This window comes from Microtus pennsylvanicus, chromosome 5 (genome assembly GCF_037038515.1).
Source record: "Microtus pennsylvanicus isolate mMicPen1 chromosome 5, mMicPen1.hap1, whole genome shotgun sequence".
NCBI classification, from domain to species: Eukaryota; Metazoa; Chordata; class Mammalia; order Rodentia; family Cricetidae; genus Microtus; species Microtus pennsylvanicus.
The window spans coordinates 136,784,584-136,809,683 of NC_134583.1; the positions used below are offsets into that span (position 1 = coordinate 136,784,584).

General features: G+C 42.8%; 1 protein-coding gene across 1 annotated transcript; it reads left to right on the forward strand.

The window, feature by feature from the left end:
- Positions 1-3,381: 3,381 nt before the first annotated feature.
- On the forward strand, positions 3,382-24,867 carry LOC142851227 (pancreatic triacylglycerol lipase-like). The gene is made up of 13 exons (XM_075975127.1): positions 3,382-3,421; positions 3,557-3,602; positions 4,646-4,800; positions 7,480-7,602; positions 8,547-8,681; positions 13,598-13,709; positions 15,241-15,360; positions 15,477-15,596; positions 16,422-16,540; positions 19,555-19,684; positions 20,998-21,106; positions 21,677-21,841; positions 24,747-24,867. The coding sequence occupies exons 1-13, from the start codon at positions 3,419-3,421 to the stop codon at positions 24,808-24,810; spliced, it is 1,401 nt and encodes a 466-aa protein (XP_075831242.1). The 5' UTR covers positions 3,382-3,418; the 3' UTR covers positions 24,811-24,867.
- The last annotated feature ends 233 nt before the right edge of the window (positions 24,868-25,100 follow it).

A 25,100-nucleotide genomic window follows, 5' to 3' on the forward strand; every position in this document is an offset into this window, starting at 1 on the left:
GTCATCTACAAGGTTTTGGAGAAGAAACACATTTCTTCCCATGGAAATTACCATAGTGTCTTAAAATATGTAAACATGTCCTAGATATATCAGAGAAATGTTTGTGAAATATCACACATGTTCCAGGTTTATCCTCATGATTATGTTTTTGCACACATGTATGCCTTTTATGTACATGGGTGTATACATGGTTTAAAATGCTGTGACTCTAGACGCCAGACACGGAAAGTCAGGGCTCTGCTCTGAGTATGCATGACTCCTTGTTTGAATGACTAAGACACTGATGATTTTAATTCATTTTTCAGAAATGCAACATGCATCTTTTGGTGCTGGCAAATAAAAAATAAGTGTGGGTTTTTTTTTTTTGAAAAACGATTGTGATGGCCTAGACAAGAAATAATTGTCACATTCAATAGAGATTTTATTTACTAATATTGCACTTGAGCAGTAAAGAGGAATCTTTGATTGTAACAAAACTGAAGTCTCAAAACATGTGTGCATATTTGCCTCCTATTCTAAACCACCTCTGTGCTCACTCCTGACGGCTCTTCAGATGAACTCTGTACCAATGCAACACAAAGATCACAGGGCTTCTACACGCTGATACCGCAGGGCAGCTGGAGTTAGTGGGAGGGATGAGAGCCTTTATACTGAACTCCACAATCATCGGAGGAAAACATACCCCGCACCGAAATGGACTGGATTTGATGTAAAAAATACGTATGCACAGAAACATTAGTAAAATTTAGGCATGCTAATTTTTCTCTCTTACAGATTTGATACTGAATCAGGGTGGAGTGTTGACTGCCATTTCACCTGGGACTGAAGTCTCGTACTTAGTGAGGTGATACTCTGAAGGCACAAAGCACTTCCTACTCTCTGGAGCCCTAGAATTTTCTTTTCAGGGAACTTTGGAATCTGAAGTCAGCATGCCTTCCTTCCCATGGACAGCCTTGGCAATGGCAGGCTAGATAAGGGGTGGGGCTGAGGAAGGCTCTCTGGAGACCGGGTAAATGACACCCAGGTTGGCACTAGTGTAGTTATCTGACCACACAGGTGTCTCGAGGCCTTTCTTTCCCTCCCCTGACCTTTGGTATCACAAAGCTACCAGAACCAGGGTATTGCATAAGGGAAGCCCTATCTCCTCTGCAAACAGAGTTATTTGCTTAGAAACTCCATGACAGACCAGACTAGACATTGGTTCCTATGGGACATGTTCAACATACAGTCACCATGAATAAACACTACGGAGCACAAAGCTTTGGCCCTAAGCTCTTTGGGGAAGGTTTGTGTTTCAGTTTGGACTTTGTTTAATCGAGCAAATGACTATTAAGAGAACATTCAGAGTTGTTTGTTGTTAGATGGTGTAGGCAGTTGTTACTGCAGGCAGTTTGCAAAGCACATGGCTTTCCGGGTTCATTTTCTCTTGGTTTGCTCATTTATTCAACAGTGACTTGAGGGCCTGCTATGTAGCAGGCATTCAGCTACCTGCTCAGGTGTGGCAAAATGTTCCAGAAAATTCCATCCCTCTGTCTTTGTGGCCTGTGACTCAGTGTGGAATGCCTTAAGTGAGAAACATGCTAAGGGGAGGCCTGTTAAAAACCTTAAGGCTGGAGAAGTTGCTGTGAGGGAGAAGAGGGGACAGGCTGAGAGGAGGACTGGCTGGGATGTGCCAACACTGCTTTCATGGAATTCTGCCCCGGCATCGTTTTCGTGTTTCCTTTGCCAAACTTTCTAGGTACACACACACACACACACACACACACACACACACAGTAAAATAAATCTTTATAGGCCATGGAGAGATGGCTCAGATATTAAGAGTGTTGACTTCTCTTCTAGGGGACCCAGGTTCAGTCCCACTACCTACATGATGGTTAACAACAACCTATAAGTTCCAGAGGATCTGATGCCTTCTTCTGGCCTCCATAGATACTGCATGCATGTGGTGCACAGACATACATGTGGGCCAAACACGCATACACATAAAATAAAAATAAACAAAGCTTAGAAGAAATTTGATTTGGTTTTAACCAACTGCCACAAACTGAAAACATCCCAGATGTTTTCTCTCAGATTTCTTCTTAGCATAAGTTTCCAGAACACTTTCCCCACAGCTTTTTATTTTTTCTCTTTGTCTTAATCATTCTTCTATTGCTATGAAGAGACACCAGGACTACTCTTATAAAAGGAGGTATTTAATTGGGGCGGCTTACCGTTTCAGAGGTATAGTCCATTATCATCATGGCAGGGAGCATGGCAGCGGGCAGGAAGACATGGAGCCGAGAGTTCTACATCCTGATTCACTGGCCAAGGAGAGAGAGAGAGAGAGAGAGAGAGAGAGAGAGAGAGAGAGAGAGAGAGAGACTGGGCCTGGTGAGGGCTTTTAAAGCCCCAAAGCCCACCCTCAGTGATATGCTTCCTTGAACTAAGCCAAACCTTATAATCTTTTGCAAGTAGTGCTGCTCCCTGGTGATTAAGCATTCAAATATCTGAACCTATGGGGATCAACCACCACTCTTATTTATAACTGCCTTCAATGATTGGTTCACTGAGCAATCCTCTGTGCTCTTAGCAATATATACAATTCCTTTCAATTCTCATTTGTTCCTTGTACAAGATATTCTTGAGAAATAATTGAGTAGTTTGGACTGTCAACAGAAGCCTTCCCTTGCTTTTCTAAGGAGAATTGCTTTCTTATGATGGCCTCTCCTTTTCTGTGTTTGGGAGGAGGAAAGGGTAACAGAAAAGCCATGTGTGCTGGTTCATGTGGTCATTCAAGTCTGTGGAAATTGGCCACCCACTCGGTCCTGCATGTCAAACTGTACACTAAGAAGTGGATGTGAGCCTACAGTAAAAGTCAAATCCTGTGTGTTCTTTATCATGGCAGAACCTAAGCTCCAAAGGTCAAATATGTGTGCCTGGGGTCAGTAATGCCAATGGAAGGAGCAAGTCTAGAAAAGGGTCTTTGTAAAGGTTCAAAAAGATGTTCTGGGGGTAAGAGGTGGGAAGACAGGAGAGCACATGAAATGCTAAAGTAGAAGTTGGAAAAGGAAGAGAAATGGGAGGCGTGAGAGAGCGGGAGCTACCAAAGCAAAGCACATGTGTAAATAAAGTAGTAAGTTAACTTTCAAATATAATTAGTTCTTTTTTTTTTAAGATGGTGGTTCTGGGTGGTTCATGAGCACACCAGTCAAGAACATTCTACATCAAGCACTTTCTCATCTTTCCACGAACACCTTGGAACACAACCTACTCTACCAACCCAGGCTTATCTGTGATTAAAATTAGAAATATGTCCTTGGAACCTCTCCCTTCTCCTGCCGCTTTTCCATGACACTGCTTAGAAAGATAAGGCTCTCTTATAAGAGAATATCTCAGCTTTCCCCTGTTGTCCGTGGAACCTGACGGATCCGCCATGGTGAGTCAGGAACACAATTTTGAGACTGATTTGTTAGATTGCCCCCATTTCCCCACAAGTCCGAGTGAAAGTGATTATGTCAATGTTTTGAAACCTGAGTTCTCCAGACTCAGCCATGTTTTCACTTCTGTGCAGATGCTGCCCCTGTGGACGTTCGCTGTGCTCCTGGGAGCAGTAGCTGGTAAGCAAAGATGTGTGGAGACGGGAGAGGCTCACTGTGCGGTTCTTCCCCAATGACCGTGACAGCTGGGTTCAGGCCATGATGAGGATGAGGAGTCAAGTGAGTTTGATGGAATAAGAACACAAGCACTTAGGTTATGTTGCTGGATAAAACCCCCATGACCTGTCCAAATGGATCACAAACACACAAATAAATCAGATGAGCATAAATGGGTAATATATTCATTTTTAATCTTTCTCAAAAATATTTGGATAAACATTGAATTTTAACATTAAAATTTATGATCAAAGATCCACACTCCTAACTTGCATTCAAGGAAAGGGGCACAAATTCTCTCTTCATCAACTAACTCTATGACTCTAAGAATAATCCATAATCCTTACCCCTTCTGAGCTTTGGTATCTTGTTATGTAAAATATAGATAATGAAATCTCTCAGCATTAGAGCTATGCTTAAGATAAAAGAATCGTCTTGTCCAGAGTAAGATTTGGAGAAAGCATCCCCCACAGCTCCCGTTTCTCTTACTCTGTCGTCAATCTGGTCTAGACCCCTCTAGACCAGCAAGCCAGCCTACAGCTGTGTTACACCCTAGATGGTTTGTCTGTGAGTGCTTTCTTCATCGCAGGACCTAGATTAGTCCTCAAACATTTCAGCCATGGAGACACTCAGTTTGGTTCTTGCTCGGAACTTAGCGTCAAATGGTGGCTACTGAAAATTTAGAGCCAACATACACACAGTGCCCATCAGGAACTGGGGCGCAAGGCACCTCTGTTTCTGGGCATCAGTAGTCAAACAATTGGGTTGAGAAGTTGAAATGAGTCCCTCGTTGGGAGCACCATGGTCCCAGATGTGAGGACCAGCAGGCTGTTTGCAGCAGAGGCACTGTCCCCTTAGGCTGTTTCATGAGTGTGAGCAGCGGGGCATTTGGGGAAGCAGAGGAAGAAAATCTGCCACAAGATGAAACTTAACTCATATTTTGCCTGAGAGACTATTAAAAAAACATTCTGGCTAAACTAACTCCTTGACACACTGGGTGACTTTAGGACGAGATGTCTGCTATGATAGACTCGGCTGCTTCACTGACGATTCTCCATATGGAGGGACTTTGGAAAGACCTCTCAAAGTGTTACCCTGGTCTCCGAACCTTGTCAACACCCGCTTCCTCCTGTACACTAACGAGAACCCCAACAGTTACCAAGTAAGAGAATTCCTGCATCTTTAGGACTTGACTCCAACTCTTTGTAATAGCAGATTTTATTTAGATGTGTTCTGTGCTTCCATAGAGAGTGCTACAGTGAATTATTTAGATTTTGATGGTTGCCTGGCTCACAGATGTAGAAGGGGACTCTAGGATCAAAGGTGTAGACCCTCAAAGCCCCTGGCTGAGGGCTTCCACCCTTCACGATAGTACAGTGAGAAGTGCCACATGGAGGGAAAGCGTGGGAGAGATGAGGGAAGGGTAGAGAGCCATCTCCTAAGGAGCTCTACTCCTGCAATAACCACCCCACTCTTCCAACGCTAGCAATGACCTACTCATGAAAGCAGAGTCCTCACGACCTAACCACCCATGAAGAGCCCTCATTCTTAACATCATCTCAGTGATAATTAAATTTTCAGCATTTTAGAGGTGACATTAAAAGCCTCCTATATCAATAATTCCATCCTAACTTCCCCAAATCCACATCCTTCCATACACAACATATTTTTCTCCCCAGTAGCCACATCTTAACACATCACTGCAAACCTCCAGTCCTGAAGCTCAAAGCTTTGTCAGGACCAGATGTAGATAAGACCCAAGGCATGATTCATCCTCAGACAGTCCTGAGTCCGTGAGAGTAGAACAAGATGTCTGCTTTCAGAATATACTTATGGTACAGGCATAGAGCAGACATTTCTGTTCCAGATGGAAGAAACGTCCCAGAAAAGAGTATCCACCTCCAAGTAAATGCAAACCAAGCAGGGATAATAAGCATTAAACTCAAAAATAACTTTTTGTTTTACAAACAACCTTCAGAATATCACTGTTTTGAGGGCTCGGTCCACACAGCAGCTCTCGGAGGCTTGACCCTCACACCTACAGAGTGTCTGAGCTGATGCCAGCATGCTGCCAGTGCTGAGGGCTCGGGGACCCCACCAGGCACTGCCCTAGTGGTTCCCTGTAGGGTTCTACCTCATCTCATAGTCTGTCTCTGTCTCCAGGCTATCCACAAATGTCTTGCACATCCAGATGAAAGTTATGCCTCCCAGCCCTTGCATTCTGCAGGCCTGAGTAGAATAACACACATATCCCAGATGTACTGGGTGTTTCCTCTAGCGGGGTGGCCTGAATCACACTTGAGCCCTCTGAGACTGAGCACAGCTTCTATCAGCAGGAGCATGGATAATGGTCCAGGTCTACCCTTTATGGAGATCTTGTTCTAGGAAAGGAGACACAGCCTCCAAGATCTTGGGACTCTTTCTGCTGCCATGCTGATGTGTGTCACCTGGCTTCCCCTTTGAAAGGCTGTCACTGGCACAAGCCTGCCCTGCTCTGCTAAGCCACCGTTTCACTCCTTACATGCCCAGGATGCCAGTTTTCCAGACTCTCTGTTTTGCTTCTCTTTTTGTTATAATTTATACCTTGAAATAATTTTTCTTCCACCTGCCTATGCAGTGAAAAGTATCCACACAGAAGCCTGAATACTTTGCTTCCTTGGTATCTCATCTGCCAAATAGTCTTGCACTTTTAAGTTCTGTGTTTTATAAAGTCCTCAAATATGAATACCATTCAGCTAAGTTCTTTGTAACTATAAAATGAAAATGGCCTTTTCTGCCTTCTGCTCTTCAGTTCTATTCAATGCCTCATGAAAATGACCTTTCGGTCCACGTTTCTATCCACACACTGATCGTAATCACTTTAGCAGTCTTTGAAAATAATCATAAACAATCATATCTCCACCACGGCCATTACCTTCTTTCAGAATCCTCCCTAATCCTGTCCTGGTGGTCGGTCCACTCATGGAGAGTGCTCGCTAACACTGCTTGATGTTCCATTCACGCTAAAATGGGATTATTCTGAGTTTGCTCCTCTGTACCAAGTACTCTGCAATGTCTATTAAAGCAGAACCCACATCTGGGGGTGTTTATTATGACAGCCCCACTCCTGGGACCAATTTCCTGTCTTAGTCATTTTTGGAAGGAGAAGGAGAGTGGTTTAATAGTATCATCAATTTGGTAAATTATAAAATATATACATTCATTTGCATCAAAGTCTGGGGTCTAGGGCTTTTAAAATTCACAGTGTAACCTGGTGAAAGTCTTCCTGTTGTATCATGAAATAGAAGGAGGAGGGAGTGAGGGAGGGGGAGGGAAGGATGGGAAGAAATGGAGTGACGTATCCTTTTATCAGGAGTTCAGCCCCACAATAACTAAACAACCCTACAAAGTTCACATCGTTTCACTCAAAAGAGCCGTGTGGTTGCCTGAGGACTCTGCCTCATCCAACTATCACCGTGGCAAGGGAAGGTCACGTTTCGAAAGGAATATTTACACCATAGTAGAAAATACATACTCTAGTCTTCTCGGGATGATTAGTCAGATGGGGAAACCTACGCCTTCATAGACTTCCAGGGAACGTCTACTTATTTAACATATCAACATTTATAAATGTTTTTAATGCCGCCATTATCTTTCATTATGTGCAGAAAAGATCCTCATCACCAATTATCATAGAGGCTATATGATCTCAAAGCTGCACAGTTTGGGGGTTGACTTTTAGGTGGTTCTGTAGTTTAGCTATAACATGAGAATTCTTATTTCTAAGAATCTCAAATCCCAATAGTCCCTGCCTACCCACCACCTACTAGAAGAACTTGACCTGAAATACTTTGGCAAACAGGTGATTACCGCAGATGCATCAAAAATCAGGAGCTCCAATTTCAAAACAAACAGAAAAACCCACTTCGTCGTTCATGGATTCACAGACAAGGGGGAAGACAACTGGCTGTCCGATATCTGCAAGGTGAGGGTAGGAACTCTCCCTGAGACAGGCAGTCGCAGAAGCAAACTGCCCCTGTACCTGCAAGGAACGGTCGCCACAGCACAGGGAGACCTCTGAGGCCTGCTGAGCCTGGACTGTCACGTGAGAGGGAGGTGGTGGTGGTGGATGCAGCAGCTCTGGGGCAATGGGGACCGTGAAGTTGGTGGGTGGCCTTTGATGACACATATGGGGACATTTCTGGCTTTAACAGGAGAAGCTGCCACAAGTGCTTCCCAGTCGATCACAGAGCCCTTGTTCTCTGGCCTCAAATTTCCACATGAAGAGCTAAGGGACTCCATTCACTCAAACTCCTTTTGGTTTTCACTAGGTGCCCTGAGGTCCTCTGGTAGCCATTTTTAGCAATACTGTGAGGGTTTTCATGTCTGGCTTTGATGTTTTTGTGGAAATGATTCTACTTTGTTTCATCTTTGGCTGTGTTCCCAGTCATAATGGACACTGAAAAGAGAAAACCAAATAGAATAAATTTCCTTAGTAATGAAGGAACATTATTGCTGATTCAGTTATCCATGGACTCTGGTAGACATACAGCATCTGGTGCTCTCCTGTGGAAGAGTTTTCTAGTAAGGCACAGTGGACTTCTAAGACATGGGCATGCTCTAATGAGGTAAATCACTGTGCCACGTCTACATTTTTAAAATTAAAAAAAGTCTATGCATCTGCTGCAGTTGAAATACCAAGAACGCAGTTCCCACAGGGGCCGTGCCTCAGTCTGGCTCAGTGCTAGATTTGAGGAAGAATTCTATATCCATTACCAATTAAGTGTTCTGGTCATAACTTTTGGACTAAAAGATGTTTTGCACTACCTTGTTCAGGTCGAGGAGAGCGTTTACTTGGTCTTTGAGTGTGTTAGTAACCAATCGAGGTCCTGGATTGTTTACATCCTTCTTGTGTGCCTTTCCTGCCAGAACATACTCCAGGTGGAAAATGCAAACTGCATCTGTGTGGACTGGAAAGGCGGCTCTCGAACTGGGTACACCCAGGCTACACAGAACGTGCAAATCGTCGGTGCGGAGATCGCGTATTTGGTTAAGGCCCTCCAGGTGAGTGCTTCCTGCTTCCTGAAAAAGCCACACCCATTGCTTCCCTCAACTCTCTTACCAAAAGAAAACTCTAGACATGAGCATTTATTTTATGTTTCAACATATTTAGCTGCTATATAAAAATCGAATTTGTATTTGATGAGCACCGTGTAGCGTTTTCATGTAATTTATACCTTGTCGTGTTCAAATCAGGATAATACATGGGTCCAAGGTGAAGTCATCTGTTACCATGTCTAGTTTTTGAAATTTGTTTACATTTTGTATTCTCCACTCACCTCACTGTACAATACCACCGCAGAGGTTCTTACTGGCTTATTGCTTAGTGCCCATTGATGGGCCATTTCCCACTTCTCTCTACTGTTAGGCTTCCTAGCCTCTAGCAATCACAATCCCACCCCGTCAGTTTCTACAAGATCATTATTCTTCTGGCCCACCATTGGTGAGATCATGTGGAGTCTATCTTTCTATGCCTGACTTGGCATGGCTCTGTCTGTGTTCTTGCAAATGACAGAATGTCACCCTTGTCGTGACAAGCCATAGTCTATTGTGTATACATGTCATACACACCATGTTTTTTATTTATCCGTCAGTTGATGGACACTTAGGATGCTTCCATTTCTTGACTGTTATGAATAATGCTTCATGAACATTAGGAGTGCAGGCGTCTTTCCCCATGCTCAGCAGTAGGGTTGTTGGGTCATGTGATATTTCTGTTTTATTTTCTGAGGACTCTCCAAGGTGCTTTCCACAATGATCATTCCATCAGTCTCCCTCGGTAGTGTACGAGGGTTCTTTTCCTATACACTCTTGACAGCATGGACTATCTTTGGTTTTTCTCCCATTAACTATTCTTTTTTATTTTTAAAGTTTAATTTATTTATTACATATGAAATGTTTTGCCTGCATATATGCCTACAAGCCAGAAGAGGGCACTAGATCTCATTACAAATGGTTGTGAGTCACTATGTCATTGCTGGGAGTTGAACTCAGGACCTCCGGAAGAGCAGCCTGTGCTCTTAACCTCTGAGACATCTCTGCAGCCCCCCCCCCCAACTAGCTATTCTTACTGGAGTTAGGTAATAGCTCATCATAGTTTTGATTTGTATTTTGCTGACAAGGGATGATGTAGAACACTTTTTCATATGGCCGTTGGCTGTCTATACCTCTTTTAAGAAATATCTGTTTTGGTATATTGCCCATTTATGAAATCAGACCATTCCTATTTTTACTATTGAATTATTTGAGCACCTTTTCTTCATTGACTATTATCTTCTGGTTGATTTTGCAGTTTGTAAATAATTTCTCTCATTCTGTAGGTCTCTTCACAATGTGCCAGGGAGAGACTTTTAAACTTGATATAACCCATTTGTCACTTTTGCTTTTGCTTTCTGTGATTTGGGGGCCATCTCAAAAGTAGTTCTTGCTCAGACCACTACCCTGAAGCTAGTACAACAATTGACAAAGACATTCCTGTGCTGAGACATGCCCTTCCACCGGGTTGGAAACAAAGATGCAAAGCTATCTAGATTTGGGTTCACCTATAAACCTCTTCTCAGAAAGTTGTTTATTTATGTATTTATTTAAGAGAGTTTGCATAAACAGTGTGGAAGTTGTTTCTAGTGTATTTTAACAAATTCAATTTGTTCTGGTTTTATTGGTTATTAGCATGATAGTGCTGATCTCAAGATTAAGCTAGCTACATTTTTTTAGAAAAGCACAAAGATTTGAAGCTAACCTGACTGGGTAACCTAAAACAGAACATGTTAAACTTGATTTATTGGTTCTTTCGCTGTACATTTCTAGTTCAATTCTGGCTTCATTGTCTCTGGGTAACAAACATCATTTACTTGTTTTCTCTTTTTACCACGATGGAGCAAAAGACAGACCGATTTTTACCAGCTTCGTAGTCTAAATCCATTTCCATTTTTATTGTAATAGTCTGAAAATTGAAAATAAAATTATTTGAGAGGGCAGAATGTCTAAAATTCCAGTTTAGAAATGTTCTCTGTGTGGACCTGAATTCTGCAATAGTTGACAATGTGCTACTGGAGACACTGTTCTGTGGGGCAGCTTTTCTAGGCTGAATCTGCCTACCTCAGTTCTCACTTAGTTACTTAGGATAAGTCTAGGAACCAAGTTAAGATTATATGGATTGATGGGAGAAATATCTGTAATTTTTATTAGTTTTTGCATGTACTTGGAGTCACAAGAGAAAAGATTGAAATAGATAGCAAAATAATAGAAAACTTTCACGATATTTTAACAAAGTATGAAAATTTTTGTGAAGAAATATCAAGACAGAAGGCTCTTGGGCGGGGGTGGTAAATTCTGGAAGGACCAGAAAGAGCTGTATGGAGGGTGGTAAGGCTGGTAAGGATGGGGTGACCTTAGCCAATTTGCACATCTCCCCTGCAGCATGAATTTGGGGTCCCTGGTGATTTGTACAAGGACAACATCTTTCACAGGAACTTCTAAGGGCAACATAGGATGTCCCTATGAACAAGGACCTCAGATGCTTATGTCAAAGAGGTTCTTTGGCATGGCAGCATACCTCAGTTTTGAGTCCCGAAGCTTTATCTTCAGAATGTTTTGCTACTAAAGGCCTACTTGGCAACTCTTTGGAGAGTTGAGTTCAAGGTCACGAAATGAGATTCACCAAAAGAAAGGAGGGGCATAGACTGAACAAGGAGAAGAGAAGGAATCCTAGTACAACCTTCCACATGTAACTGATCTCTTGGCCCTCAGACCCGGCAGGTCAATTCAGCAATGCGGCCAAGCTTCTCTTGGGAGGTGGAGCTTCAGGCTGACTCATTATCATTGGGTCTCTGTGTGGTACCAACACCAAGACTGCAAATAAATTACATTGCCATGGAAACAAAATAAATACAAAAGCTAATAATGAGAGAAGCATTTAAGTCACTTCCTGAATTTGAAGGGTAGCCAGATGATACTTTTTTTGAGGTACTGGGTTCAAAACATCTCCAGCTGAAGCAATGGTGGATCAGAGAAACCTAATAGATTCAATTTCTAACTTAAATACCACCTAGCTTCCATTTCCAGGGCTTCAAGAAAAACACCGTTGGTTGATTTCCAACCATGATCCCAAGTCAGAAAAACATGAAGAAAATGGAATGTTAGTTTATAACTTGCAATCTGGTATTAGGAGAAAGTTAGAGAATTTGGAATTTAATCTAGTTTATGGCTAAATAATAAAATCTAAAAACAAACCAAAACATTACCCAACACTGAGCTAGAATGTAATATCTATGTGCTACAGGCATAGATATTACATATTATATTTATTCTAATATTGCATATTAGAATTTTTTCTAAGCATGCTTCCCCTACTTAGCAAAGAATCATAGTGAGACTCATTTGTTGTCAAAACAAGATTAGTCTTGTTATACTTAGCTTCATTATTTGATAAATACGTAGGAAACAACAACTGACTCTTTCTAAACTGTTCATTGGAATTTTATTATGTCTGTGCACACTTGTATGTGTGGTCTCCTCAGAAGCTAGAAGTGGGTGCTGAGTCCCATGGGATGGGAGGTATAGGTGGCTATGGGTCGCCATGTTCGTCCCAGGTATCTGGAAGGACAAAAGTGTTATTATCCACTGAGCCATCTCTTCAGGCCCTTGTCAGAATTTTTTTAGAAGAAATCTTATTTTTGACATTAAAAGGCTTTTAAGACTAGGAAGCTAAGTGAAGCTCCCAGTGCTGAAGTACACTGAATGAGGTTGTCTCTCTTCAAGGTCTCTGCCATAACTTTAAGATCCTGGGCTATCCAGGACGTGGCCTTTGATTTGCCTTGAGGCTAGAAACACTATAATGGAAATATGTATTCAAGATTCCTGGGCAGCTTTTCCTAGGAGCAGTGAGCATTCTCATAGAATCCATAAAGCCATCAATGACCATGTCAGGAAATCTGTATTCTGGTTAAGGCCTTTGTCACATTACCATTGTTAGAAAATTTGCCCTATTTCAAGGATAACAGATTCTTAATGAACTTACACAAATAACTGTGTTACCATAGAAACAAGAATTTGCACAAAACAGTGTCCGAACCACGGAGGGATCAGTTAACAGGAAAAAAATTGTTTTATTGTTGTTCACATAATATACTTTACCAAAATTGCTATAGGATACAGATAACATTAAAAGCTTTCAATTAGAAAATCAAAATATAAAAAGCATCAGTAATGCTTCCAAAATGCTTCATTGAAAAGTCATTTTTCATCTGTCTCAAACCGTATAAGTCATTCAGTTTCCTGCTTTGTGTGGAAGTAGAAGTACCTAGACCCTCTTTGGAATTTTGGAAATTCTTAGAAAATACCATAAGATATTAAAGTTTCTCCATAAGCCTATTTTTAAAAGCACTTGTTCAGTTTTTTTTCCATAAATTTCCAAAGCCTTCAGAGAAGAACTGGCATCACACAGCAAATGTCTGCAGAGAAGTATACTCAGTACAAAAGCATGGCCACCAAAGAGACATGTCTTTCCAGGGGTGGGTGCATGCCTTATATGCAGAGACAGGTGAGAAAGACACATACATGAAGGGGAGAGAGACTCACAGAGGAGAGGGAGAGGCAGGAGAGAGACACACAGAGGGGAAAGAGACACACAGAGAGGGGGGAGAGACACACACAGAGGAGAGAGGGAGAGGGACAGGGAAGACACACAGAGAGCAGAGGGAGACACAGAGAGAAGGAGAGAGACCTAGAGGGGAGACAGTGGCAGGAGAGAGAGACACAGAGGGGGAAGAGAGAGACAGGAAAGACACACAGAGAGCAGAGAAAAACACAGAGGTGAGAGAGAAGCAGGAGAGAGAGACACACAAGAGAGAAGAGAGGCAGGAGAAACCCAGAGCAACAGACATCTTAGATAACAGTCTGATTGCTTCCCTCCCTGACAGTCCGACTTTGGCTATTCTCCATCCAGCGTTCACATCATCGGCCACAGTCTGGGCTCCCATGTTGCTGGCGAAGCTGGAAAGAGGTTGAATGGGGCCATTGGACGAATCACAGGTTGGTAGCAACAACAGAAGCTGCAATATCAGAGCACATGTGGTCTCTGTGAGACCCAAAAGGAAGGCCAGGAGGGTAATCTGGAGCAGAGTCCTCTCCAGCTAGGGTGGCATGATCAGAAGTCAGGCTGGGTGACTTTGTGATTGACATTGGCTCTTGGGTTGCAGTATCGTCTTTCAAATACACAGGTACTGCACCAACAGTGAGGCTCAAGGACCAGAGCCATTGTTCCATTATCTCTTCCATGCTCAGATCTTCACGAAAGATGAGGTTCCCAAACAGAATAAATGTCACAAGCAGTGGAGTCTAACCCACCACTAAAATACATGAAGCTCCCTGAATTCTGTTTCAGTATGGATGAATGATGACCTTGAGTCTCATCAGTGGCAAAAGCAGCAGTTTCAGTATGGATGAATGATGACCTTGAGTCTCGTCAGTGGCAAAGCAGAGCCACAGGGAAGGGACCACCCCGTCTCTTCTGGGTGTTTATAACTGTATGTAAAGGGCCTTTTGTACGAGTTGACTATTGAGGTGACCTCATGAGAAAGACATCATGCTGGATCCAAGACATGGCCACAACAGGGGACAACTGATTTCCTCCTCTGCCTTCCAATTTTCTGTGTTGGCCTGGCAATTCTTTTGAAAACTTGTAAAGTGTGTGTGTGTGTGTGTGTGTGTGTGTGTGTGTGTTTGTATGAATCATCCATGTATGTTCAAAGACCAGATATGTTTGGTGTCTTCTCTCCCCGACCCCATAAGATAAGGTTTCATTATGCATCCTTGACTGGCCTGGAAATTGCTAGATAGACCAGGATGGTGGGGAACACACAGAAATCTGCCTGCCTCTGTTGCCAGAGTGCTGGGATTGAAGGCATACATATGCTATCATAGTTTTAGAGACAGGAGGTCACCAATTGGCTAGACTGGATAGCTGATGAGCTCTGGGGATCCTTTGGCCTTCATACCCCCTGTCCTGCGGTTATAGAAATGGGGTGATGCCCCTGACTTTTATGTGTGTGTTGGGGAGCATAACTCATGCTTAAATGACCAAGATTTCATTTTCTGAATCATCTCCTTGGCCCCTCTCATTTTTTATATATGGGGAACATTAGTTACATTAGATTGATGGGTATTATGTCAAATTTCTATTAATTTGATAAAAAAAGAAATTCTTCCAGAATGTTCTTTCCTATTGCTCAGTGAGGAGCTATGACATTCTGGGAGCTTACAGTCTGTTGGGAGCTTTATAGTCCATTGTCTCTCATGGTCAACCGCTTCTCTGCTGCCAGGGACCAGGATTCTGTCCGGACTAAACATCCTTAAGTAGAGGCAAATCCACTTCCAAACAAATAGAAAGCAAGCTAAAGGCAGCTTCCTCTTCAGAAGGCGGTGGGTGAGGAAGATGTGGTCTCTTTCTCCCATGGGTAATTTGGGATTACAGCCAGTGCTTACATTACAGTCTGGAACTAATGAAGAAAGTTGGATGTGCTTGAAAACCAACACAATTTACAACACAGCGTATTTGCTTTAGGACTGGACCCAGCTGAACCCTACTTTCAGAATACACCCGAAGTTGTCCGACTGGACCCTAGTGATGCCCAGTTTGTGGATGCCATTCACACAGATGCTGCCCCCATGATTCCCAACATGGGTGAGTTCTAAAACATGCCTGCCCAGATGTTGGGCAGATGCCTTACATTAGTCAACTATGTCTTAAGGCATCAATAAGTAACACGAACCTCTCCTTGCTTTTAAAAATTTCTTCAGGATTAGGAATGAGCCAAACCGTGGGTCACTTAGATTTCTTCCCAAATGGAGGAAAGGAGATGCCCGGCTGCCAGAAGAATGCGCTCTCTCAGATTGTTGACATGGATGGAATCTGGGAAGGTAAACTCATCATGGAGACCGAGATTTTCATCAGGGGACAGACAACTGTGGTCCACGTTGTTAGACTTGCTGGTGCCATGTGCTATGCTGCCTCTAATTTTATACAACAGAGGTCTCTAACTACATCCCTTAGATACAGGCTTCCATAGGGACAAGCCGGCATCAGGGACTTTGAGAAATATAGGTACTATCAGTAAGTATCTCAAGAGCCTGACTCAGGGGGTTGGAGTGACTTAATGGGTAAGCACACATATTGCTCTTGCAGAGGACCTGAGTTCAGTTCCCAGCACCCACACCACTGATGCTCATAACCACCTGTAACTCCAGGTCCAGGGGTATCAGGGGTATCCATAACCTCTGACCTCCACCACTCATTTCTCTCTCTCTCTCTCTCTCTCTCTCTCTCTCTCTCTCTCTCTCTCTCTCTCTCTCTCCCTCCCTCCCTCCCTCCCTCTCTCTCTCTCTCTCTCTCTCTCTCTCTCTCTCTCTCTCTCACACACACACACACACACAATTTAAAAAGTAACAAAAAATGTAAACATTTTCTAAAGAACCTAATTCAGGGAACATGTTTCTAAACTGCCTTTATGTCTATCCAGACCAATCTTTCTATTTTCTAGTTACTTTCCCATTTTATGTAACAACATTCAATTGTTTTAATATTAAGTAGTGCTGATCTTCAGAGTGCATGTCATGAATACTCTTCATAGATTGTTTTATGCATCACACCCATTAGAGAAGCCTAGTTCATACCCTATATCTTCATCCTAGTGGTAATTTTTAGAAAAACAAAATCTGTCATTGATATCATGTCTGACTTTACAGGGAGTCGTGACTTTGTGGCCTGTAATCATTTGAGAAGTTACAAGTATTATATAGACAGCATTGTCAACCCCACTGGCTTCGCTGGGTTCTCTTGCGCCTCGTACAATGATTTCACATCGGTAAGCAGCTTTCAATGAAAGGCCAGTGTGGTTCACTGCCCGTGACGTCACTCAGTGCATGCTGTGCTATCATATTATACCCACCCTTAATGATAGGGATACACCTTAATACGAAGTGATCAAGGACTTCAGAGAATTCAGCTCGAAGATGCCATGTCCTGTGTATATGACAGGTATGAGCATTTGTTTTAGAAGTCATCCTAAGTAAAGGAAAGAGCCTGCAGACGTTTGAGCTGTGTTGACAGCACATGATGAGCGTGGAAAATTATCTTTGACTCCTGACTTACTAAATTGTGAAGTTATGGCCATGCCGAGATTCTTGGAATAGTTGGTGTCATCAAATCTTGGTCGTTTTTTTTTAACTTATTATTTAGATACCAAGGTTGGATTCTTACCTGCTCTAGAATGTGGCAAGCCTAGTTTGCCTGGGTGCTGCTTGTAAGATTGACTTTTCTTCCCACACTAATTTTTTCTCAAATAAATATCTCTAACCTGTGTAATTTAATAAAGAAAACTTTAAGTGGGTATACCAAAGATCAAGGCAGTCAAAATGACCAAGAGGTGTAGCCTGGTGGTCAAAGAAGAGATGAAATTTAGCTCTTAAGCCGGGTGGTGGTGGCGCACGCCTTTAATCCCAGCACTCGGGAGGCAGAGGCAGGCGGATCTCTGTGAGTTCGAGACCAGCCTGGTCTACAAGAGCTAGTTCCAGGACAGGACAGGCTCCAAAACCACAGAGAAACCCTGTCTCAAAAAACCAAAAAAAAAAAAAAAGAAAGAAAGAAATTTAGCTCTTGATGTTCAATGAAGAGCTCCAGAGACATTAGTCCCACCTTTTGAGACATTCCTTCATCTGCATATGCAAATAATAATGGCAATCTCAACATATCAGAGAGGAATGCTAATGAGATGATTTATTTTAATGACCCTCAAGCAGAAGTGGTGGTAAATGATTGCCCAGGAAATGCTGGTTATCATGAGAAAATGGTGCTGATTCTAACTCACAGCATAAGTACGGTAAGGACATACAGAGACTGGAAACACTCTTCTGATACCCGAGGACGGACAAGAGAACACAGACGAGTGAAATCTTAGGGCGTTACTGGTTAGTGCAGGGGCAGATCCAATAGCATAATGGTCCTTTCAGAGGCCATGGGCACTTACATAAAATAATGTCTGTGTCTCACAGATGTCTCTGCATCTAAGAGGTTGGTATGGGGTCACATCACTGTAGTGGTGACTTATTAGTGTGTGCTCTATATAGACAGTGACCTTGGGTACACAGTAGTCCATTGGTACATGGTCTCTTGGCAACTTTGGGCTCTGAGCCATATCCCTGTCTTTATGCTCTTGGCAGTTGGAGATGAAGTATAGCACCTGCCTACTCTTCTGGCTCCATAAATTCCCTTAGGGACTGTCCACAGAGGCTTGGGTGATGTTAAGGGGAAAGAGAGGGATGGAGGAAGAGAACGGATTGCTTACTGCATGTATTTTCTGCATATTCAGATAATGATGTGAAGAACATCTACTCCAGCAGACATCAGAGTGGGTCCGTTGGAGCATGATTTCAGCAGTCACAAGACTGTTTATGATTAGAAAATCAACGGGCTTCTATGCCACGCACTGCGCCCCCCATGTCTGCGCTCTGTGCGCTGGCACCCAGTTACCGCGCTTAGGGCAAGGGGCTGGAGGTTGTGAACTCAGACGCAGATACAGACTGACACACGCAGCTCCCAAACGCTGGTTCAGAAAGCCCGTCTTTATTAACACCACGTAGAGTTAAATACACTGCAGTTAATGGTCAACAGGTGATCCTCTGATCCTCTAACTAGGCACAGCTTCTAGTAACTTATATTAGAAGGTTCTAGGAGGGAAAAGCAACTGAAGGCCAGGATTCATTAATCTCAACACTTCTACAACTCCCTGGTCTTACACAGACCTACTTAGGCCAAATGCTGGGTCTAATCAGGATATATTTCTCAGTAAATGACCTTCTTTCTGCGGGTCAGCAAGTTCAAAGCATGGCGCACAGAACGCAAGACGAAGACTGGGCCACAAATGGGGTACTACCGCCACTTACCCTTCTTTCAAGTGCATTTAGCCACTTCACAGTGGTACAGTCCCCCTTCGCTTCTGACCCAGAGTCTCTATGAGCCCCATCATCATGTCTCGATTCAATTCTCCACGAGGCTTTCCTGAGGAGAAGCCTTCTGTGGAGGTGTGGAGGGGAGCAGGGCTGCTTATGTCTCCCCAGACTGTTCCCCGCTCCATCTCTTTTATTATAAACTCTTGTCCCAACAGGGGAGGACATTTTCTTCTTTCTGCTTCAGTCACTAGACACCTGGTTAAGCTTTAATGGTTAACTCTGTGATTTTTCTCTAGATGTCAGGGGGAATTTGAAAACGTGAGTTTGCAGTCACATACTAAGTGAATGCCATGGGAGCAGAGGAGTCCTAAGCTGAGCCTCGGGCCCTCTGATGTCACTGATTGTCACCGCCTACTCTTGCTATGCAATTTTCCAAAATAGATTCTAGTCTTTGAGGATGCCGTTCCTGCTTAGCATGCTCCAAATCTTTTTTTAAAAAAAAAAATATTTATTTATTTATTATGTATACAATGTTCTGTCTGTGTGTATGCCGGCAGGCCAGAAGAGGGCACCAGACCTCATTACAGATGGTTGTGAGCCACCATGTGGTTGCTGGGAATTGAACTCAGGACCTTTGGAAGAGCAGGCAATGCTCTTAACCTCTGAGCCATCTCTCCAGCCCCCAGCATGCTCCAAATCTTGAGTCCCACAACAAAGGTGTGGGCTGTATCTTGTGTACAAACATAATGAATGAATTATGAAGTTCTAACAATTCTTTAGACAGATGGATGTCTTAGGGCAAAGGGGCTAAGCTGGAGACGCAAAAGAGAAGATAAATGCAGGCAAGTCAGAATGCTTCCATTGTAACGAGATGGGCAAGATGGCTCACTAGTAAGGAAAGAGCAACCTCACTCATTGTTTGCTTCCCCAGGACAAGTGCTTCCCCTGCCCGAGTGGAGGATGCCCACAGATGGGCCACTACGCTGACAGATACTCTGGGAGAACAAGCGGAGTCGGCCGGACGTTCTACCTGAACACTGGCGATGCCAGTAATTTTGCTCGTATGTTTCTACTTTATTTCCCTTAGACTCCAAGTACAAAGTATTTTCCTGTGTTCACTGATAATGGGTGAAACTGATTTCCTTATGGAAACTTTAAACATGGCTCCATGAAGGCATAAGTCGCAAAATAATCCCATACCAGTAGGGAATTATGATTAATAAAAGGGTTATTTATTTAAAGGGAAAACTTACAGATCACTGTCCTAGACAACAGCCCTCTGTAGCCGGAAGCAAAGCCCAAAGAGAGAGAGAGAGAGAGAGAACACACACACACACACACACACACACACACACACACACACACACTGCTTTTTAAAGCCAAAGAGACCACGCCCAAGTGGGCTGGTATCTTAAAGGCTATTGGCTGAAGGAGTGGAAGGAGCTCCCACTGTGGTCTGAGTAGCAGGGCCGAGCATACCGCCTGGGCTTCTCACAAAACGAAAACAAACCACATTTTATCATGGAGCTGAACTCAGAAGGCTTCCTCGGCTCCATTCTCTTGTACTCAGGCATAGGTTTTGTTGAACAGAATTTTGAGATTTTGTACCAGAAGACAGTAGTCTCTAAGACAGCTGGGATAGTTCGGATTGGCAGAGCAGAGACGTGTTTAGGACAGTAGACCCATGGGAGCTGGCCATGGGGGTGTGGAATGGTGAGGTACAGGGACAGGCTGGTTTCTTCTCTGTATGATGGAGGAAGACAATTACTAGGATGGGTGTGGGTGGGGTTAACATCCCTATGAAACTAAAGACAAAATGTATTCTTCCTCCAGTTTGACAGACTAACAGTTTATGACAGATTATTAGTACCAAGGCAACCTTCTTTTGATTCTCTAAATTGGTTTATTTCTAAGGCTAATGAAAAATACATTTATAGAATTTAAAAAAATAAATACAGATTGCTTAGAAACATGGCAGGACTCTAAAACTTGGTGAACAATAAAAACACAGCAAAATGACCCATTCTACTATTTTCTGATGCTTCTTAAGGGAGAGTTCTTAGAACATTGAACAATGAATTGCCACATTACTAAACTGAAAGACAAATATATTTCCTAGTCCTTTGACTTGCAAACTAAAATATCTATGAACTTCAGAAGTTTCTACACAACTCCCTCTTATCAGGGCTAAGACTGTGACATCAGTAAGCTTGCTAATGCTGTGTGTAAAATTCCCAAAACTCTAATGCAGTAGGCTCTAAGGATCTAAATTAATCATTCATTATTAGTTATTAATTTATTAATTAATTTAATTAATCTGGTTTCACTGTGTCTTTTCTCCAATTGATATTCTGTGACAATTTTGCTCCCAAAGGCTGGAGGTACCAGGTGACTGTCACCCTGTCTGGACAGAGAGTCACAGGACACATACTGGTCTCCCTGTTTGGAAATGGCGGGAACTCAAAGCAGTATGAGATTTTCAAGTGAGTAGCATGTTATCTGCTCTTCTTCACTGTTACACTGCATGAGTTTGGCTCTTCATAACCACACGACGGTATCATCACATATAGCATGGAGGGAATACTTTTCATACTTACATCTTAACACATTTCAGAAGTCTACTCCTTCCTATTTCTCTGCTCTATCTCTTCAATCCCTTGTGCCTACTCTGATGCCTGATGCCTGAGTCATAAGTGGTAAGTAATTCTGTCCCTTGAAAAAAGCTGAGGCAAAGATAATACAAATGTGGCAAATGAATTATATCATAATATAATGTGATATATTGGGCAAAATCACATTTCCAGTTTGATGAAAGCTAGAGTGATTCTTGAAGTAATTGAAATTGTCAACAGCAAAAGCTATCATCTGGCATACACGTGTGAACATATTAAACACAGTAGAATGGCAAATGCCTATCACCAACTCAACCCAAGACAGTCTGAGCTGTTAGAAACTCATACATACACAAACGCATCACACGTGTGTTTATGTGCAAATGCATGCATGTGTTTCTTGTGCTGCGTATTATTGCTTTCACTTTCCTCACTCCCCAGGGGCTCTCTCCAATCTGGAAAGACTCTTACCAGTGAGATCGACTCTACCGTGGACGTCGGGGATGTGCAGAAGGTTAAATTTATTTGGTACAACAATGTGATCAACCCAACTCTACCCAAAGTGGGGGCATCGAGGGTCACGGTGGAAAGAAATGATGGCAGAGTGTAAGCGATAAGAAACGGGCAGGGAAGGGTCACGGGGCATCCATCACTCTCTTCTTTGAGACTACATCACCTACAGAGTCACATGCCCCAGACAGGTCTACTTCCTAAGACCTCGTGTGTCTTTAGGAGACAGTGTCAGATATTAGGAGTGCCACTTTGATAGACCAGGGAGAAGAATGTTTCCTTTACCACACGGGCTTAGACTATGTGTGACTCGTGTGTGTGTGTGTGTGTGTGTGTGTGTGTGTGTGTGTGTGTGTTGTCCTCTAAACTTCAGGGGTTTAACAAATTGTCACGTCAGTTGTTTGGGAACTCATTAATTTATTAAGGAATAGAAATATGCATCAGGCTCTCAAAGTTTCAGTCAGAGAGTTAAGGGTAAGAAGACAACTAGATTTCAAAGCGCAGCCTGCTAGAGAGGCATAAAGGGAGGATAGTCCAGGGGATTCTAGGCTATTCTAAAGACAGTTAATGTTAAGTAGGACACATACTTAACACACAAATACTTTTCAGAGATGAGAATGAAATCCTCTCCAAACTACCAGCGCTTAGACAATGCTTCAGCAGTAAGTCAGCACCACACGAAATGCTAGCAAACCTTCAAACACATTATTCTAGCAGGAAATGAATCTACAGAAAGGAATCGTGAATAACAAATAAAAAAGTAATTATTTCAAAAATACATGCTATTTTAGGCATTCTTAAAATCCCTTTTAAGCAATTGACTACTGAGAAATAATATTTTGGGGTTTATATGATAGCTTTATATGCTAGGTTTAAGTGAAAGATGGCAATAATCTTGGAGGGCCGTCACCCCGTAGGCGAGCTACTATAGTATCATTTGGAGATTTACTATGATAAGTTAAAAAAAATGTGTGCTTTTAATTTTGAGGCAATAAGTAAATCAACAAATTGGGGGAAAAGGGAACTTCGTGTTTTGAAGTATGGCATGAAAATGGGGAAAGGGAAGTAAAGATTGTAGAGTAATAGCAAACACTGAATGAAAATGCCACAACCACTTTGGAAGCCAAGTTGGCCAAGTCTTAAAAACCCAAGCTTACACCAATCTGCAATACAGCCACAGAACTCTTAGGTTCAGTAACTTTCCTCACTCAAAAATATTAAACGGAAATTCCAGAGCTGAAAATACCTATAATTTAAATCGCATGCTCTTCTGAATAGTGTCACCAAAGCTCACACTGCCCCCACTTCATTCCAGTGCATGAGCCGTCAGCTGTTCTGGGGTAGCCATGGGCATACACCAGCCGTTCATGTTAGTCTCCGAGTAGCCCTCACGGCCATCAGATTGTCTGCTGTTGTGGGGTAGCCATGGGCATACACCACCCGTTCATGTTAGTCTCCGAGTAGCCCTCACGGCCATCAGATTGTCAGCTGTTCTGGGGTAGCCATGGGCATACACCACCCGTTCATGTTAGTCTCTGAGTAGCCCTCACGGCCATCAGATTGTCTGCTGCATTACAGGCTGGGGCTCAAGTTTTTATTATTTTGTTTAATATCAGCTCCAGAACAGGGCTGTTATACTTTCATTACAGCACCGTGTATCACTCAAATTACTTACTGTAACTATGTAGGTATGGGGGAAACGTGTGTGTCATGGTGTATGTGCGGTTCAGAGGATAACACCCAGGATTCTGTTCTTTCCTTCTGCCGCATAGGTCCCAGTGCTCAAACTCAGGGGTTCAGATTTAGCAGCAAGTACCTTGACCCTGAGTCTTCTAACCTCTAAATTTACTTTTCATTATTTCTTAAATTTATTTTGATTTTCTGTGTCTGAGTGCTGTATGTATATATGTGGACACCAGAAGAGGGTGTTGGATCTCTTGAAATAGGAATTAAAGATGGCTGTGAGCTTCCGTATGGGTGCTGGGGATCAAACCCTGGTCCCCTGCAAGAGTATCGAGTGCTCTTAACTGCTGAACCATCTTGGCAGCCCTTCAAAAAAATAGTTTTTATTTCTAGGATATCCGCCCTGCCCCTCCACATGGTCTCTTTTCTCTCCCTAAAGAGTCCCCACTTCTCCTTTTCTAACACAGATTCCATTGGAGAAACATCTAAATTTAAATGTTCAGAATTTATTCTATATCAATCAGTGCTTAATAAAGCGATCATAATAAATGTGTCTGCCTTTGGGGTAATTCCCACAGTTACCCCCATTTTACAAATAACCACACACAACTTCAATGCCAGAATTCACATGAAGTTTAACTGCAGCAAGCTCATTAAATGTGACCAAATTACAACACTTCAGTATGTCTATATTTACTTACATATAGATATTACGTAGCCTTCATTAATATTGGTTCTTAACCTTTATCCTGACATTTGCAAAGCTGCCAGACCATGGAGGGGGAGCAACATGAAGAGGGAAAAAGTGGGTTTTCTGAATACTTTCTAAAGGCCATGCACTTTACGCATGCTAATATACTTTATTAGAGTAAATTAAACCCAAAGTGTCACAGGTATTGCTTACAGAGAAATTCAGTTATTGCAGTTCAATGTTGAATTAAAATAAGAACGGCGAGCTAGCGTAAGATCTCATGGGCTTCATGTAGGGCTCCTGCTGTGTGCTGTTCTCTGCTCTTGCTTAGTTGCTTTGGTTGACCCAGTGTTCAGTGTTTAACAGACTATTTAACTATTTAATATATTTAAAGAGCTTTTCTTGCTCTTTAGGGCTCCAACGGTAGCATCTCCTTTTTTCTATTTGTACAACTGTAAAACAAGCTCGGATGGGAGGATTCTGTACTTCAAAGTCAGTGGCCAGCCTCAACTGTAGAGTGTGCACCTTGCTCAGACTCAAGGAGAGCTATAGGGGTCCCCACACCTGTCACGATGGCACCAGCTGTGTGCCAGGAAGAAGTGACCTCTTGGCGTTTTCTCTCCCCAGATTCAACTTCTGCAGTTCCAAAACCGTGAGGGAGGACGTCCTGCTCACCCTGGAGGCATGTTAAGAGATTGCTGACGGGATCACTGCATCTGGCTGCTAATAAAATCCAGCAGCGAAGCAATCCATATGTCTCTTGTGTCTTTCGCTGTCAGTTCCCCTAAGCACAGGGACACCCTTTTAATGTGGTAGTTACAATCCCACATCTTCAGCTGGTGTGAATGGTTACCTTCTGATGCATACAGTGTGGCAGTCACACTTGGGAATATTACATACCTCTACAAAATCCTCAGACGGAAGTGGGTATCCTGTCTCTACAAGTCCTCAGACTGAATGCCTTGATCTCCTATCTCCTCC

Bases quoted from the DNA above. Each gene is read 5' to 3' on its own strand.
- LOC142851227 (XM_075975127.1), top strand. The intron at 21,107-21,676 runs GTGAGTAGCATG...CTCACTCCCCAG, and splicing joins AAGCAGTATGAGATTTTCAA to GGGCTCTCTCCAATCTGGAA. The intron at 21,842-24,746 runs GTAAGCGATAAG...TTCTCTCCCCAG, and splicing joins GAAAGAAATGATGGCAGAGT to ATTCAACTTCTGCAGTTCCA.